This window comes from Fusarium solani (genome assembly GCF_023522795.1).
Source record: "Fusarium solani strain SB1 chromosome Unknown bctg00000010, whole genome shotgun sequence".
Classification (NCBI taxonomy): Eukaryota; Fungi; Ascomycota; class Sordariomycetes; order Hypocreales; family Nectriaceae; genus Fusarium; species Fusarium solani.
In genome coordinates this window covers 1,170,366-1,186,285 of record NW_027072147.1, presented here as the reverse complement: position 1 = coordinate 1,186,285, position 15,920 = coordinate 1,170,366, and the positions used below count along the sequence as shown (strand labels likewise).

At 51.2% G+C, this 15,920-nt stretch overlaps 8 protein-coding genes across 8 annotated transcripts; 2 read left to right on the top strand and 6 right to left on the bottom strand.

Annotated features, from left to right (window-relative positions):
- Positions 1–109: 109 nt before the first annotated feature.
- On the bottom strand, positions 110–2,055 carry MRS44_014458 (uncharacterized protein; the record flags this gene model as incomplete). Its single annotated transcript, XM_046284293.2, has 3 exons — positions 110–1,202; positions 1,252–1,735; positions 1,788–2,055. 3 exons carry the CDS (start codon positions 2,053–2,055, stop codon positions 110–112), a joined length of 1,845 nt encoding a protein of 614 aa, XP_046127413.2.
- Positions 2,056–3,864: 1,809 nt separating this feature from the next.
- MRS44_014457 (uncharacterized protein) lies at positions 3,865–4,330 on the top strand (the record flags this gene model as incomplete). Its single annotated transcript, XM_046284761.2, has 2 exons — positions 3,865–4,157; positions 4,207–4,330. 2 exons carry the CDS (start codon positions 3,865–3,867, stop codon positions 4,328–4,330), a joined length of 417 nt encoding a protein of 138 aa, XP_046127415.1.
- A 125-nt stretch (positions 4,331–4,455) lies between these two features.
- MRS44_014456 (uncharacterized protein) lies at positions 4,456–5,361 on the bottom strand (the record flags this gene model as incomplete). The annotated part of the gene is made up of 1 exon (XM_065618418.1): positions 4,456–5,361. The coding sequence occupies one exon, from the start codon at positions 5,359–5,361 to the stop codon at positions 4,456–4,458; it is 906 nt and encodes a 301-aa protein (XP_065474490.1).
- Positions 5,362–5,614: 253 nt separating this feature from the next.
- On the bottom strand, positions 5,615–6,826 carry MRS44_014455 (uncharacterized protein; the record flags this gene model as incomplete). Its single annotated transcript, XM_046277320.2, has 1 exon — positions 5,615–6,826. One exon carries the CDS (start codon positions 6,824–6,826, stop codon positions 5,615–5,617), a length of 1,212 nt encoding a protein of 403 aa, XP_046127417.2.
- A 336-nt stretch (positions 6,827–7,162) lies between these two features.
- MRS44_014454 (uncharacterized protein) lies at positions 7,163–7,771 on the top strand (the record flags this gene model as incomplete). Its single annotated transcript, XM_046281572.2, has 2 exons — positions 7,163–7,198; positions 7,334–7,771. 2 exons carry the CDS (start codon positions 7,163–7,165, stop codon positions 7,769–7,771), a joined length of 474 nt encoding a protein of 157 aa, XP_046127418.2.
- A 928-nt stretch (positions 7,772–8,699) lies between these two features.
- MRS44_014453 (uncharacterized protein) lies at positions 8,700–9,362 on the bottom strand (the record flags this gene model as incomplete). The annotated part of the gene is made up of 2 exons (XM_046281573.2): positions 8,700–8,926; positions 8,978–9,362. The coding sequence occupies 2 exons, from the start codon at positions 9,360–9,362 to the stop codon at positions 8,700–8,702; spliced, it is 612 nt and encodes a 203-aa protein (XP_046127419.2).
- A 339-nt stretch (positions 9,363–9,701) lies between these two features.
- On the bottom strand, positions 9,702–11,260 carry MRS44_014452 (uncharacterized protein; the record flags this gene model as incomplete). The annotated part of the gene is made up of 3 exons (XM_065618417.1): positions 9,702–10,591; positions 10,645–10,725; positions 10,777–11,260. The coding sequence occupies 3 exons, from the start codon at positions 11,258–11,260 to the stop codon at positions 9,702–9,704; spliced, it is 1,455 nt and encodes a 484-aa protein (XP_065474489.1).
- A 2,189-nt stretch (positions 11,261–13,449) lies between these two features.
- MRS44_014451 (uncharacterized protein) lies at positions 13,450–14,441 on the bottom strand (the record flags this gene model as incomplete). Its single annotated transcript, XM_046284762.2, has 2 exons — positions 13,450–13,703; positions 13,757–14,441. 2 exons carry the CDS (start codon positions 14,439–14,441, stop codon positions 13,450–13,452), a joined length of 939 nt encoding a protein of 312 aa, XP_046127421.2.
- Between the last annotated feature and the right edge of the window lie 1,479 nt (positions 14,442–15,920).

Sequence of the window (15,920 nt, the reverse complement as noted above, 5' to 3'; positions counted from 1 at the left end):
CCGTAGCTTCGCGGCAGAGTCACACTCTTATTTATGTGTCCAAAGTTAAAACAATATGTATTCAGTAATAATGATGTACTAGACATTTAGAATTTAAACATTTTGTACTTTAGTGGTGCCACTTCTTCCCACGTGTCCCCTGACGGCCAGGGGCGTACTCTTCAGGAACGGTTGGCCAGTGGTCGACGCCATCTTGGATCACCATCATCATACCTCCTACCATGTGGTTGTTGATATGGCAGTGCAGAAGCCAGGGGCCTGGGTTGCTGGCGTGGTATCGGACTACCACCCAGGTCACGTCCTTCTCTGCGGGAAGGGAGGTAAAGGCGTCTCTCCGAGGGGGGTTTACGATGTTGAATTGATCGGGGATTTCCTTCATGGCCTCTTCGACTGAGCTCCATCTGAAGACGCCAGTTCCAGAACCGATTTGGTACATCTTTGTGCCGTGCTTGTGGATGGGATGCGGCGGCTGGGGAACCATGGATGCGACGAAGACGAGGTCGACCCATTGGTTCAGCTTTGTTGAGATGGTCACATTGTTGTTGACGTAGGGCATCGGGTTGAACAGGGTAGGCTTTTGAACATCAAGCTCATCAGACATGAGTCGCGTATCGTTAAGCGCCCAGAGATACGTCGCGCCGTCGATCTTCATGCTCAGGTTGAAAGTGACATCGGCAGTGGGCGAAATGGGATCCGGTGGGAAGGGATAAGCCTTGTTCTGCTCGAAAAAGGCAACGTCCTTGGACACTGGCAGACCAACGAGGTTGATGTATGCCTCAGCTTCTTGAGCCTCCCCATACCCGTCGACCGAGAGGATGGCGTGTCCCGTGATGAGCTGCGGCGCGCTGTTGGCGTTGAAGCGCACCTTGAAGTCTCCCGACTTTTCAATCTTGACAAAGACCGAGTACCTGTCGCCATTTGTGACGGTGATGGCCTGGACCTTTTGGGGCTCGATGTAGGAGCCGTCCATGGCGTAGACCCAGAGCTCGTGGCCGTCGATGGAGAAGACGCCGGTGACAAAATTGATGGCGCCTACAATATCGAATGCCACCCACTTGGCTGATTTGTGGTGCTTGTTGGAGACCTTGATGACTTCGATTTGACCTTTGGTTTCCTTGCAGCCGGAAAATGTTCCTGGGAGGAGGGCGCTTTCGTTGCCGCCGCCTCCGCCGAGGGCCAAGAGGGCAGCAGCAGGGAGACAACTGAGAATTGTTAGTGATGGATCTTCAGTTTGCGACACCCATTACTCACGCCTTGTCAGTCATGGCACCGTTAGGTACGGCACCCAGATACGCCTTCTGCACCGGGTTGAGGTTTGCTTCCACTTCTTCCTTGGGAATACACTCTACCCTTCCCTTTCCATTAAACAGAATTGAATCATAGCACGAGTCTTCAACACCAGCAGCAAGCGTCATATCCCACTTCTCATTCGACGTGAGATGCACAAAGTCCGCGATGACAATCGGCTTGACACGCTTCTCAGCCTCCTCCAAGGCGCAGACAGTCTCGTAGTCATCCGAGATGAGGTGGAAGGGATTCGGGTCGTTCCGTCGAGGGTGGATAACGATGGGTCCGTATAGACCGTCTTCAATTTGGCCCTTGAAGTGAGAGTGGTACCAGTAGCTGCCGTGCTGCGTTGCCTGGAACTTGTAGGTGAAGCTACATCCCGGCTCAATGGGAAGCTGTGTAACGCCGGGGACGCCATCCGACCAAGGGGTTCCCTTCATCTCGATGCCTGAACTTGGTCAGTGATGTTAATTATAGGTAGACGTTTACGAGGTGCATACCGTGATAGTGAATGGTGATGTTCTCTGGGGAGTAGTTGTGCACTCGCACGACAACCCAGTCGTCTTGGTCAATCTCGAGGACAGGACCGGGAGATTGGCCGTTGACGAGCAGCATCTTTCGGGAGAAGCCATCTGGGGCATAGTCGTCCCATGTTATCTTGAGGTCAAACTCTTTGGTCTGTTTCCAGTGGCCACTGGCTGCTACAGAGGTGAATAAGGAGTGGAGAAGCAGAGGGAGAAAGACGAAGTAGGAGACAAGAAACGCCATCTTGGCGACAGCTACCAGGCTAGAGGAGTTGCGTGAGAGGAGTGGTCTCAACTGTCGATCTGCGGGATGCTCGCCATGATATTATACTCGCCGCACCCGTTGGACTCCCCGTCATTTCGTTCCATTCCATTGGGCCTGTCTCTGAGTGTTGCTAGGCGAACTTTTTTACGGCTTACATGGCGCCCAGTATTGTTGGGCTGCGCCGCCATGTAGCATCACCAAGGGATGGGAAAAAAGGTGCGCGAGTGAGACCTTGCCATTTCGTATCAGAGAAGCCAATAGAGACAATCTCTCCTTGTCGCACAGGTGGTGTCTTGTTCTCTGCCGCCGTGGGGTCAGCACTAGACCATGACCCCTTTGAGCAATTATGTGCGCGCATCTGGCGGGCGGCTATTGGGTGTTGATGTGCTCTTGGCTGAGGTGAGCTGAGATTGACGTGTCTAGAGGCCAACTTGGGTGTAGATCACAATGGAGCAAGCGAGGGACAAGTTGACAGCTGAAAGACATGTTAGCAGCTGAAGGCTTGCCGTGTTGGGAAGCCGGATAGCTCGCTTAAGAGACACCGAGGACGTGTTATCTTGGCGACTTTTTGGGTCCGGGGAATACGAAAATTGACGAGAGATATTGGCGGATAGGGCTGTGTTGGGTTGGGGAGGTCAGCAATTGGCTGTTGGATACGGTTCAGTTTGTCATACGTGATGGAGCTTATTTTATGCAGACTTGGCATAAAACTAGAGTATCACCTCAGCCAGGGGAAACGTTATTTAGAGGGTTGACTCGGCCGAGCGAACAAACGGCTGTCAGCAGTGAGATGGGATCGACGTCAGATTACCGCACACTCGGCTTGGCTTTGATGGAGACGAGATACGAGCTGTGTAGATATACAGCAAGATGTAGGATCAACTGTTCAAGAGTGTTTATGAACGGCACTGCTCAATGTCCGGCACCCGATGATCCGAAGGGTCGCGCTCCGAACGGCATGGGTAGGCTCGATAGTCCGGGCAATCTTACAAGGATACAGCCCCATCCTTGCCAAGTATCACCGTGAATCTGCATCCTCAGGGCTGAATCAGTCCAAAGCTTGGTCATTGCAGGGTATTCATAGTTCTTCTCATGTCAAGATGACAAACATTCTCTTCAACAGGATGAGGGAGAGGTCTCATCTCACCTCCTTGGCTTACAACATCAAACATGGTGCTTACTCCCCACGGCTTTCAACAAGCACCGCTTACCGCCCTAAACCCCACACTTCACTGTGTCCCATGTTATTTTACCTCTTCAAGGCGTGACTCATTCACGCGTCACCCAGTCGGAGCGAGTCTGTCGCGAACACACGTGCCCCGAACAGCGGTGGGCGGACTTCCCCTCATGTCCGGGTCGGGTAGATAGCTTGACGGCGCGGACATTGAGGGCATAAGATGAACGCCATGGCGGTGGTTCGAGGTCCGGATAGGCTGCGGCGTATTATACTGTGGATCAAAATGGACCAGACACAAGTGTTACTCTCGTGTTGGATCCTTAACACAATATGGAGGTTCAGCTTAACGTCTACAATAACGCCTAAACATAATGCTCGTCGTTGTATCTGGCCCTTTTTGGCACGCCACCCCATTTTCCTGAACGGCGGTCACTCACATGGTCTTATATTGGAGACAAGTATCGCCGTGAATGCGTTGCTGTGGTTGAAATACTTAAGACCAGCCATGTCCCATCTCCAACTCGAAAACACTCTTCATTCACATCAATCAAACATACCAATTTACTAAACACCATTACAAACCACAATCAATCACTTCCACCACCGCAATCATGGCCATTGGACACATTGGACTCCCCGTCGGCGACCACTACGTCGAGATGCGCGACTTCTACAAGGCCATCCTCGCCCCGCTTGGTTACACGATGAAGATGGAGGCTGACTATGGTCACCCGTTCTGCGGCTTCGGCGTCGAGGGCGCTGGAATGGAGTTTTGGCTCGGCGGCGGTTGTAAGGATGGTCTGCAAAAGTATGACGGCAAGCTTGAAGGCCGTGTCGCGCCTATTCATGTCGCTTTCAACGGAAAGAGTCGTGAGCATGTTGATGAGTGGTACGAGGCTGCCATGTAAGTCAAGATCCCTGTCATAAACTGAACGGTGCTGATGTTTGAGTAGCAAGGCTGGTGCTGTGGACAATGGCAAGCCGGGTCTTCGACCGGAGTACATGCCCGGCTACTACGGCGCCTTTGTCCTCGACCCTCTGGGCAACAACATTGAGGTTGTTCACTTGACATTCTAATTTTTGACACTGAAGCGTGAGTGTGTGGAGATGAGCGAGGAATATGGAGTCGAGTTGATGAAATGGAGGCGTTGCTAGTTGTCGTGTCGATAAGATGTAAATGAACAAATTGTTTCAGACCCTTCTTATGAATCAAATGTCTGGATCTGCGGGTTCTCGTGAACTGTGGGAATGCCATCTCTCAGTAGCCACCATCCAATCACCTCTGGAGGATAGTGATCAGTGTCATGTTCACGGTCCTGCCATCCATCACCAGGTTCTGCCTCCTCCCCAAAGCCCTTTTCAATGTCCTCCTTGACCTCTTTCCACGTCACCATCATCGAATTGAGTCCATTGTCGTGTCGAATGTCGTTGAGAAGCTGCACTCGATCGGCGCCCCGATTCCTTGTGTTTTCCCACGGGATCTGTGTGTTCTCCGGGAGCGTGATGAGAATGGCCTCATAGTTTTGTGCTTGATACGGTTCTCGTCCCCACATCATGCCGCCTTTATGCCGTAGCATAGGGAGGATGTAATTGACGGTCCGCATCCGCGGCATGTGCACATACAATGTCTCAATCGCCGCCCTCCAGTAGCGGGATGTTGTCGCGCCTTGCCGTGGGGTATCCCGAAAGAAGGCGCGCCATTCAACACCAACGTTGAGGACCCGGTCCAAACCACAGATGGTCATGCTCCCCAGGTTAGGTTTGAGCTGGAGCATATTGCGCTGGTTCCGGTCAAAGTAGAGCATGTCATGTTCCGTATTGAACCAGACACCAGGATCATTCCCATAGGGCGAGAGGAAGAAGCCCTTGCGCAACGCAACAGCGCGGGACTCCTTGCAGGTGGACAATGCCGCTGGGAGAGCGTGGCGGATGTGGAAGCGAAAGAACTTGGCCGGTCTCGATGCTGCTTCTTCCTGAGGGCGCCTTGAGACTCCTTTCACATGAAAGACTCGACGGGTGGGGAGACTAAACTCCCAGACGAGATCTCGTAGCTCAGGTGGGAGGTCATTGAACTCGAGGTTTCGTGGAGTGTCCATTTGACAAGACATGATTGTGCTTAAACAAGATTTATCAATTGAGTAAAAAATAACTTGCTGAACAAATTTAACTCTATAGTTGATTAAGAGATCACACGCGCGTTATAAACTCGTCGACTCTAAGGCACCGACATTTCGCGATACCTTCTGTTTGAGTCTGCCTGAAAAGCCTCGTCATCCTCGTAACCATGGAAACAGGCAACTGCATGGCTTGAAAAACTAACTCCAAATTTGGTGGGTATATTTAAAAAGTAAGCAAAACCGTTCAGCTCCCGCCGCCATACTGAAACGGGCTGTCGGGCTGCGCCTCGTATATGTACAATGTGCTGTTGTGCTGGTCCGGCATTAGGTACAGCCTCAGCTTTCCGTCTTTTACGCTAACGTCCATTGGATTTTGTGTCAGTCTAACTCCTAGGGCACTTTCTAGGTCGATGGGGACTTCGGCGAGTGGTGTCATTGTCGCGACATCTACGAGCGCGATGCCGCCTAGATTGTACCCGCCAATGGTGGCGACGCCAGAGCAGAGCATAATACTCTTTCCGTTGTAGAATCTGCTGTGGCCGAGCCACTTGCAGTCTTGGTAGTCGACAAAGTAACTCGGGTTTCGGACAACATGGTCTGGTTCGGGGCTCGCGTCGCAACCCGTCTCTGCACTCTTGAGGTCCCATGTTGAGGCATTGCGTCCTCCCCAGTTGAGAGCAGTGATGAGATGGTCGCGGGTGTCGTGGACCATGCCTCCCAGATGATCCCCATAGTTAAGTACCCTCTCAGGTACCAACGTGTTTGGGTCTGTCCGATAAACGTATGCCGTGCTGTTGGGGCGGTACTGGGCGATGGTTCCCCAAATATACTGGCCATCAAAGTCGATCCCTCCATTATGATATTCATCATCGCCTTCTTTCGTGATAGTGGCATCGGCAACAAGTTTGCCCTTTCCATTATAGACCATCAAATGGGCGAGTCCTTTTCCAGGTGTTCGGTCCGTCCCGTTGATAATCTTTCCATACTTCTCGGTAGGTTCGGTCCAATGACCTGAACTGACCACGTAACGGTCATCACCCAACCGCACCATGCCTTCAGGCTCAAACGTGTCTCCCTCAAAGGTGATGTTGGCAATGCTCATCCACACTGTGGATCGACCAAGCGTCTGAAAAATATGAATGATTTGCTCTCCATCTGATGCCGCATGAGCCGGAGGCAGGGGAGTGGGTGCTAATGGCTCCTCCATATGAAGGGAGATATTCCTAGCCATGGCCAGGGCGGGGCAGACTGTAATTGCATTTGAAAGCTTCATATCTGTGGAACCAAGATTGAATAGAAATTTTACAGGTGATGCAAGCATAAAGATGGTCAGGACAACGAGGAGCGGCGCCGTCACTTTAAGTGCCGTGCTGTCCCACCAGGACTCGCCCTTGGGAAGGGCATCCTCGTCCATCATCCGGCGGCGATCAGCAGTTGGCTCCGCATCTTCGGGCATGCTTGAAGCCTTGGCTCGATGCGATTCGATGTGATGATTGCGTGGTTGAAGCTGATTGTGGAAGGTCGAGGAGTGACCAAGGAGGCGAGTGGGCCAACCCCATGGTTCGGCGCTGTCACGTGGTGCGGGGCCCCGATCTCCGATGTTCCGGCAGTCTTCCGGGATTCGAATCCAAAGACCCACCTTCCGGGGCCGTGGATGCCGGGGTGTGTCCGGGGGTTGCTATAAGTTCTGTATTATTGCTAGGATGGCAGAATCTGGGCAAGTTACTTCTAAGGGAAGTGTTGAAGCATCGTAAAGGTAATTGTGGCCGTATGCTGCAAATACTTTCCAGTCATGCTTCGAGATGCGAGGAAGAAGTATCGTAGAAAGGTAACTGTGCTGCCTCAACGGTAGACATGTCTTCAATCCCAATATATAAACAAATCATTGTTTCGCTTAGTTTACATTGTTTTTCTTCGTCTACATCTTCTCTCATATATAAGCATCGCAACAATGACGTCCTAGACTATCAAGACACGATTTCTCACCCTCTCTGACACTCATAGCACACTGCAGCCTAAGAACAGAAAGCCTAAAGAGACTGTCAATGTGCTTATTCACTGCAGTGATCTTACCCAACAGTCCAAGCTAAAGAAATTTCAAACAGCCATCCGCCTCCTCAAGAGCATTGATGCTCCACTCAAACTAGTCATCGCCGGTAACCATGACTTTACCCTCGATACCCCCACGTTCAGGAGCAAGATTGAGAAATTTTGGCCTTCTATCGACAGGAAGCTCATAGAGCGAGAATATGGTGTTTTGGGGGAAGCAAGAAAACTTCCCGACGAAGCAGCAAAGGAAGGTATCACATTCCTCGATGAAGGCACTCACCACTTTACCCTAGCAAACGGAGCGCACTTGACAGTCTATGCAAGCCCATACACTCCGTCTACCAATGATTAGGGTTTTAAGTCAGACAAGGCCACGAATGGCCTATTAAACAGGACGTCGACATTGTCATGACTCACGGGCCCCCGTTGGGCATTTTCGACCGACAGGGCAGCCGACGGATCGGATGTCCTCGACTATTCAAAGGAGTCGCGAATTCAAAGCCCTTAATGCACTGCTTTGGACATGCCCACGACAACTGGGGCTCAAGGTTAGTGCGATGACACAAAACGATTCCCAATCCGCCATCACATTTCACAACCATGAAGAATAAAAAGTCGGTCACAATCGAGACTCTCAAGGCTCTAAAGCCTGCGAGATTTGACACAGTTGAGATGATCCTGGAAAAGTACGAAAGGGTGAAGCGATAGGAAGCGGATGGCTACTGCGAGACAAGACACTTTAGAGGTGCCAAACACCCTTTGGAACGCGGTGCCTAGGCACTCTTTGTGAATGCGCCTATTCAAGGCATAGAGGATGATCCTTTTCACTTTCCTTGGGTTGTTGAGCTTGACCTTCCCAAGTCCAAGGGCCCTTGCTATAGTTGCTTGCTTTAAGGGCTAGAGATGGATTGGCTACTGTTCTTCGATTAAATGCCCAGTAAGGCTCAGGACAACAACAGAATTAGACAAATGATCCGATCACAATTCTCTTCAATTTCAATCAGATGGCTCCTTCAGTGCTACTGGTCAATGTCCTGCTGCTTGACCCGATCCATCGCTTCCAAAGCCATCCGGGAAACCTCTCGAGTCCTTTGCGGAAGACTTTCCATCTCTGCCAGATGAGCCCATTTCTCCCTCCAAGCTTTCCACTTGTCTCCCGAAGGATCCTTCTCCCTAGCCAGAAGCTGACGTTCATGCTGGCCCCACACGCTGTGTATGTCTTTAGCGTTGGGGTCAGCTCTCACGAGGCAAAACAGCTCAGGTGCCGCGTATATAAAGAGTTAAACGGCTGCTTCGATGCATGTGGGGTCTGTCTCATGGTCGTCCTTTTCTAGATCCCTCATCGTGATGCATCCGGCTGTGTCGAGGGCTGCACCGCACAAGGCGATTATCCTGTCGCCGGTTGAAGCGAGCCGAGCTGCGAATCTGTTGGCGCCTATCCACTCTGCTTGACGTCTCTCACGCTCTTTGCCTTGAGACTTTTCGATCAGGTATTGTGCGCCGTAGTCTATCCAGCTGTGTCAGTTTATTACTTCTTGACGTATCAGTCTGTTCGTACGGTTATAGTCATCGGCCCAGCTACTGGCCCAGTCGGTAAGCTCCCGCCAAAAGAAGCCATCGTCAAAGTCCATAAATCCTTCTCCTTCACCAGTGGGCTCCTCCTCCCATGGAAGGGTACGGATTCTCTGCAAGATAAAAATGATAGTGGGCTGGGCATCGACTAACCCGACAGCGGTCGTGATAAGAAGGGTCCAGAGCCCTCCCAGCCGCTGCTGCAGCTCGAGGGGTGTCGATGAGGCTGACGGATATGCTGTCAACACCTTTGTCGCTTCCTCAACAGTTGTTTGTCCCTCGATGCATGTTTTCAGGACATCGATTTGGCCGCCCGAGATGCAATAGCCCTTTAGTTTTGGCGTAGCTCTGGTGAAGAACTCTTCGGTCATCTTCGATAATGCTTGTGCCTTTCAACACTATGATGATGATAAAGGATAGATTGATGACTCGAACCAACAGCCAGTGACGTAACTTGGTGATACTCGTTGGAGAGATGGCTGTCTTGCAGATACCCCACGTGAAGGATCTTGGGGTATGAGGAAAGGATTAGCGCCTACTCGGACCTTGTTCAGTCACTCTATACTTTGGGTAGAGATATCACATTCTTTTCCATTGTGTACTGCTTTTTCGCAATCCAATTCCCACTGTCACTATCAATGTCCCTTCGCCACAAACAGGGGACGATCCTGAAGCACGCACAACACCCATAGAGAGGCGCTCCATTCCTCTCAGTCAAAGTCCCCAGCTCTATCACTCAAGTCCATGTGCCCAATCATGGAAGTCAAGTCCTCAAGATCAACAACTGAGCCCGCAACAGTCGACCTCTCTGGCATCGCAGCAGAGTACGTGAACGAGTCATCGCCCTTGTAACTTGACGTCCCCTTCCTGGATACGATATCGAATGCTTCCTTTCGAACCTTTTCCAGCACCCTGTCAACCATGATCTGTCTCTTTTGGACGCCCATCTCGCCTTGAGACTTGAGCACGTCTGGGAAGCGCCAGTGCAGGTACAGGTTTCCGTGTGAGGGTCGATGTCCCACATTTGGGACGTGGTGCAGTGTAAAATAGTGGTGGCACAGCTTGCAGGTCGGCTTGCTGCTCCCAATGTACATCCACTCGTTGAAGAAGAAGCGTGGCTCCAGGAGACCCTTCTTGTCAAGATGGTCGAGAAGCAGCACCTCGGCGTGTACAATGGGCCGGAAATTGGGGTCCTTCCAAACCCCCATAATGAGGTCGTCCAGTTTAAACTTCTGAAGCTCGCGGGCAAACTCCCTGAAAGTCTCGATCATCTTGGCCTTCCTAGTCATCCTTCCGACGATGCTGTCGGCAGTCTGGCTCTTGTTTCTGAAGGGTCTCTCCATTCGTTGGCTCGACTCGATGAACGACACCTTAAATTTGTCAAACAGCTTAGGCCACCTGATCTTTGCAGCCAGGATGAACCGCACCGATTCCGAGTACGCAGTCGTGCGGTTGATCATGTGCTGCAGGTCAGACCAACATTCTTGGCTTGGGACTCCAAACTTGCGGCCTTCTCGGGCTCGCTCTGCCATGATCTTGCCTTCCGGTGAACGGCAGAGCTGTTCGAGTAGCCTAATGGCCCTCGCGCCTAGATGCACAACTATCCGACAGGTTAACTTTGTTGGCATGACAGAATACTTGGGCAAGGCTTACAGTGGTGCCTGGAGGTCGTTCTGGAGGTATCAAAGTCGATAAATTTGAGGAGCTCCGACAGCTTAGTCGTAAGTTTCGTATCTTCAGATAAAGATTAGAGGCATCACGTAAGGCAGTTCATTAAGCACTCACCTTCATCGTCTGCCGTGTCTAGGCAAGAGCCTCGACACTTGATTGCCCTGTCGGACATTTGACGAAAGTAGTACTCGAGCCTTGGCCGATTGAACCATAGGACATCGGAAAGAAGTTCCCTCTTGAGACCGACTAGATCTTCATCGGGATCCCCAGCTTTCCCAAGAAGCTCCCTCACGTACTCAGCCGTAGTCTCCAGCTCCTCGCGTGTTCTCTGGTTGGAGGCGAACCAGTAGTGAGCAGCATCGACATCCTCTTCATCTTTCAAGACGAAGAACGACGTGATGGTTGCCCCATAGTTACCCTTCACGCTGTCACAAACGTGTCCCAGCTTGTAGACAAAGGCTTGGAAAAGCTGCTGCGGATCCGTTGTGTCAATTGTTGCGTCAAAGTCTCCAGGCGGAGCTGCCTCCCTCTGGGTAAAGTTGAGGGCGTTGAGAAGAACAGCAGGTTCGTAGAACTTGTGAATGCCCCTGACAGTCATAGGGACGGTCTCTGGAGTAATTGTTAGCGGAGCTAAGCCCTTAATGCTTGGTAGGGTCTCTTGCCTGGTTCAAGAACAGCGGGAGACATTGTGAAAGTAGTAGTTGATAGTACGAGAGGCTACGGTGCAATTCGATTGGTGGAGTTGATAGGAGGCTTGTAGATGGACAATTGAGATTGTTTATTCACTCCCAGTGCACAGAACATCTCTTCCTATTTATCTTGCACAGCCCTCAACCCCAATGCCTCAATTGGACTTACACAGCAAAGATTCAAGCTACATCGCAAACCCGTAACGAACAATTTGGAAGCCATTGGAACGGGGGGCCGGCCGTCCACGTCACTCACCTACAGCAGCTGAGCCCATTTCCTCTGGGGGCCTTCCCACCAACTCGTCAACTCAGCCCAATCATGCCCGCAGCCCCTCCCCCAGCAAGGCGACCAGGCTCTTGGGCATCGACCAACAATGGTCACTATTTCTTACACTTACAGATTTGCGCAGTTGGAGATCCGCAATTGAGGCTTTTGCGATGTCCGAGCTAAGACAATCGCAAAGCCGGGCGAGGGAGGCCGGCAAGTTCAAGACTTGAGAGGCAGACTTGAGTTGATGGACGATTGGGGGCCAAGCAATGGGCATAAAAGCCTGAGGCATTCCTGTTCTAGGTGTTCTCTTTTATTCTCATAGTCAAGAAGCAATTGATCTATTCAGACACCGAGTCTCGATACAATTGCTCATCCTCTGCTGTTCGTTTGGTGTTGGTCAACATTAATTTCCCAACGCTGTGAACCACCAGCTCAAAGCGCCTCATTTGACAAAGCCATTCTTCATCTGAATGACACTCTAGTGACTTAATTGGTTTGTTTCATCCGGTCTCTTTCATTTCCATTCATCCTCTCTGTAGAACTAATCCCGAATACCAGGTCACCAGCATTCGCCTGACCAAAATGGCCTCGCTTTTTGGTCATATTGACATACACAACCTCTCTGCAGAGGGTATAGAGATTCTTTAGAATCATTTGTACTCACGCTGACGTTTGGAAAGAACTTAGCTCTATGGTCCCTGATGCATCCCTTGCCTCGCACTACGCTCACGCTTTGAGTGGCCCTCTTCCTACTCATGAGCAGGAGAACGTCGCTCTGCAATTCCAAGATTCTTATCCCAACTCAGCAGGAAGCTCCTCCTTTCGGCAGCCCCCAATACACCTTCGATTCTATTCCCCAGTCCATACGCCAACAACGCCATCGCGGTATCCTTCGAAACCACTCCCAGTTCTATGACTTAGTTTACGGACCAAGCAAGTACTATCGGCCTCGATACCCATGTACATGGTTTGGCTGATTCTCACGCGGGGAGTGTTCACGGGATGCAAAGCAACGGTTGGGAAAGTGGTCAGTCTGGCAACAACAGTTCGGAAGACGATGGGGCAGGTGTGTATATGACATTGAAAGCACTTACTGTGTTGGATTTGATTGACAGAGTATTAGAGTCGGAATATCAGTGGTGTTGCGGTAAACGGCACAAGAAGGGTCGCAATCTAAAGCAAGTCTCCTCCTAGAGCTTCACTTATCCAAGCAATTGCTAACACGCAGCAGCAAGCACAACCGGTCAATCCACAATCACAGATTCCCATGCAAGTTCTACAAGACTTGCGGAGAAGTGTCAGCTGACAATAAGGCCCTTTACCGGCACTACTGGGTTCATCATAAGCAGTACGCACAGGATAACGGGATACCGAGCTTGGAAGGGGAGTGCGAAGCCTGTGGGAAGAAATACAGTCGGAGGGATCGGGTCCTTCGCCATCTTAGGGGGTCTTCAGTGTGCCGTGAGAAGCTAGGCCTCTGAGAAGATGTCCTGCCTTCCCACGGTGCGAGAAGCGTCTTGACTTGGCTCTGATATTGGTTAGTTTCTTTGTGTGTGTTTAGCAACGAGTGTGTTTTGGTATTCAGCTCTGGCAGTTTGGCCATGGTTGGTGTGTTCAGTGATTTCATTTCATCAGACTACACCAGGATGTATCTAGCAATTTTCCTTTCATTTTACCCAGGCCTCATCGTATCTGTCCGAGTTGGCAGCCACTGCTCTCTGTTCCTTAGGTCATCCTTTATCTCGCTCATACTCAATCATCCTTGATCCTCCACCCTTCGCCTCCATGTTCACTCTCATATTCACCAGTACACTCATATCGGCGCAGTCAAATCTGGCTCTTGTTGATGTACTCGGCAAGAATAGCCGGACTGAGCGCGATGCTCTCCAGCTTAGCCCGAAGTTCCTCCTTGGGCGCAGTCGCAACGATCTGGCGAATCTTTGTCGAGCTAGGGGGGTCACTTGGGCGCAAGCTGATGTCGCAGGGCAGGAATCGGATAGTGCCCTTGGGCTTGCGCTGTCGACGGCAGACAGAAATGCTGCTGAGCTTGGCAACAGCAGCCGAGATAGCTTCTTCGATAGCTGTTGGGTCATGCCAGCTTTGTTTCTTTGTTCTCATCTGAGAGACTACTCACCTGCATCTGGCTTGCCTCGAAGTCTGGCTCGGACCTGACCTTCCAGCCTGATACGGTCGAAAGCAAGTCTCTCCCACATGGAGCAGCCAGGAATCTGGCGAAGCGTGTTGGGGTATCTAAAGTCGACAGCGCGGGAGATGTCGCTAGTGATACAATCGGCGCACTTCCAATACTCAGGGTTGCACATCCCTCCAGCTCCGATCACGTCAGGACCACCGAGAAGGATAAACTTGAGGTCGATGCCATCCTTTCTGACCTTTCCGGCAAGCTGAGTGCGGAAGGTCTCCCACTCTGACTCGGACTTGTCGTAGATCCAAACCCAGTTGACTGGGATGCCAGTGCCGCGCCAGAGGTTGACGCGCTGCTCGCGAGAGAGGATCAAGGGCTTCTCCTCAGTGCAGAGCTTGTCCTTGAGACGATCTTCATCAGTCATGATGACGGTGGCCGCGACGATGTTAAGGTCATCGCCCGCGTTGTTGAAGACGTGCTGGAGCAGCTTCAGATGGCCCTGGTGAGGTGGGTTAAAGGAGCCAGGGAAGAGAAGAATGCGGTTAACGCCTCGAGGGCGAAGGATAGGGGCTGCGGCGGCGCTTCCATTGTTGAAAGGCCTGTTGGTCAAGGCAGAGGCGTCTTTGCCTTGGAAGTGAATCGCTTCAGCGTAGTTGGCGAGGGGTCGGAAAGCCATCGTCACTGTCGTTGTTGTGAAAGCGATCGTGATGGAAAGGAAGAAAGTAGCGAAGAGAAGAAATGGCAGACTCGATGTTTTTATTTTGGTGCCTAGCAGCTTGCAGTGAATGCGCGACAGTGAATGAGCTGCCAACCCAGGGGAGCAAACGGAAGTGAATAATTGATGCAATGCATGGAGCCGCGCATTCACTTGCGCCTGCCCTAGCCGGTCATTTTCACCCTATTCCAGCAAAAAATCCTATTATGATATGGTACGTTTGTTTCCAAGATGAAAATGGTGTTGAGCATGTTTGACAAGGAAAGGTCTGAAAGGGGCACAACCAAGAGTATGAGAAGAAGCAGCAGGTCTTTCAATGAGCGTACTGTCAAAGGATGGGTGGCTAGGGTGATTTCCCAGCGCTTGTTGGCTGTGAATTCAGTGGGCGCCCAATGGTCCGAAGGCTTCGAGAATGTGAAGATGACATTCTCACGTTGTTGTAGAACGCTTCCCAGGAACAACCAGACTTGGAAAGAAAACCGGATCCCGTCATTCTGCGGTCTTCGCCTGAAGAAGCAAATGTGCTTCCATGCCGACATGTTGAGTAGTGTGCGTATATATATCCCTGCGTCGTTGTTGTGGATGGACTCAAGGGTTGATCCAGCATCCATTCCCACTCCTCTTTCTCGTTGGGGCAGTATCAAAGCCCAAATATATAGATTTCGCCTCTGAGTTCCTGAGCGTTGAAGGGCTGTTGGATTGCGAGACGATGTATCCGCGTTGATCTTGACAGGCCAATCATGTCCGAGTCCCCACGGGGGTGGATAGTCGTGAATCGATATAATATAGGGTTCTCCAAGGTCCAGAAACGACCAGTCTTCGATGCTGAAAAGGACTTGTTGTTCCCACTATTGCCATCGAAGCATCGCGTATATAATGTCGTCCTCGCATGTTGATCACACGCTATAAAGCCATGGTTTGGATCAAGTCAGTTCCATGGTCGCGGACTGTGGTGTAATGTCGCCCTCATCCTTTCGTCGGGAATTACCTCCCAGGATTGTTAATTCTCAGTTCCACATCTCTTCCCACCTTGTACCAACGTATTAAGCCCCCAAGATCTGGTCGGCTTCTTTCACATCTCCTTCCAAGTTGTTCGAGGTAATGAATAGGTCGCGCCAGAGATCGACCTATTCGGTCGCTACCTAAGACCTATCGGAGCGGAGCTTATATGGCTCAATGGCCTTCCAGCGTCGGGACTCACGTTCACCAGCCGCTTGCGACCGGCGACCTGGGTGAACTGTTTCGATCCGTCCTTTTCTCGGTCAATCTTAGCGGGTCTCTGTTTGTCCACTGCTGTGTACTCACTCTGTTTATATAGTACCCAGAATCAACTGGGATGCCGTCGATTCGCCGATGTCAGCATACTGTTGAGCCCTTGCCTCCCCGGCTGGAAGAGGACCAGTTTGTGCTCTGGTTCAAATGCGACATCTTGGGGGACGT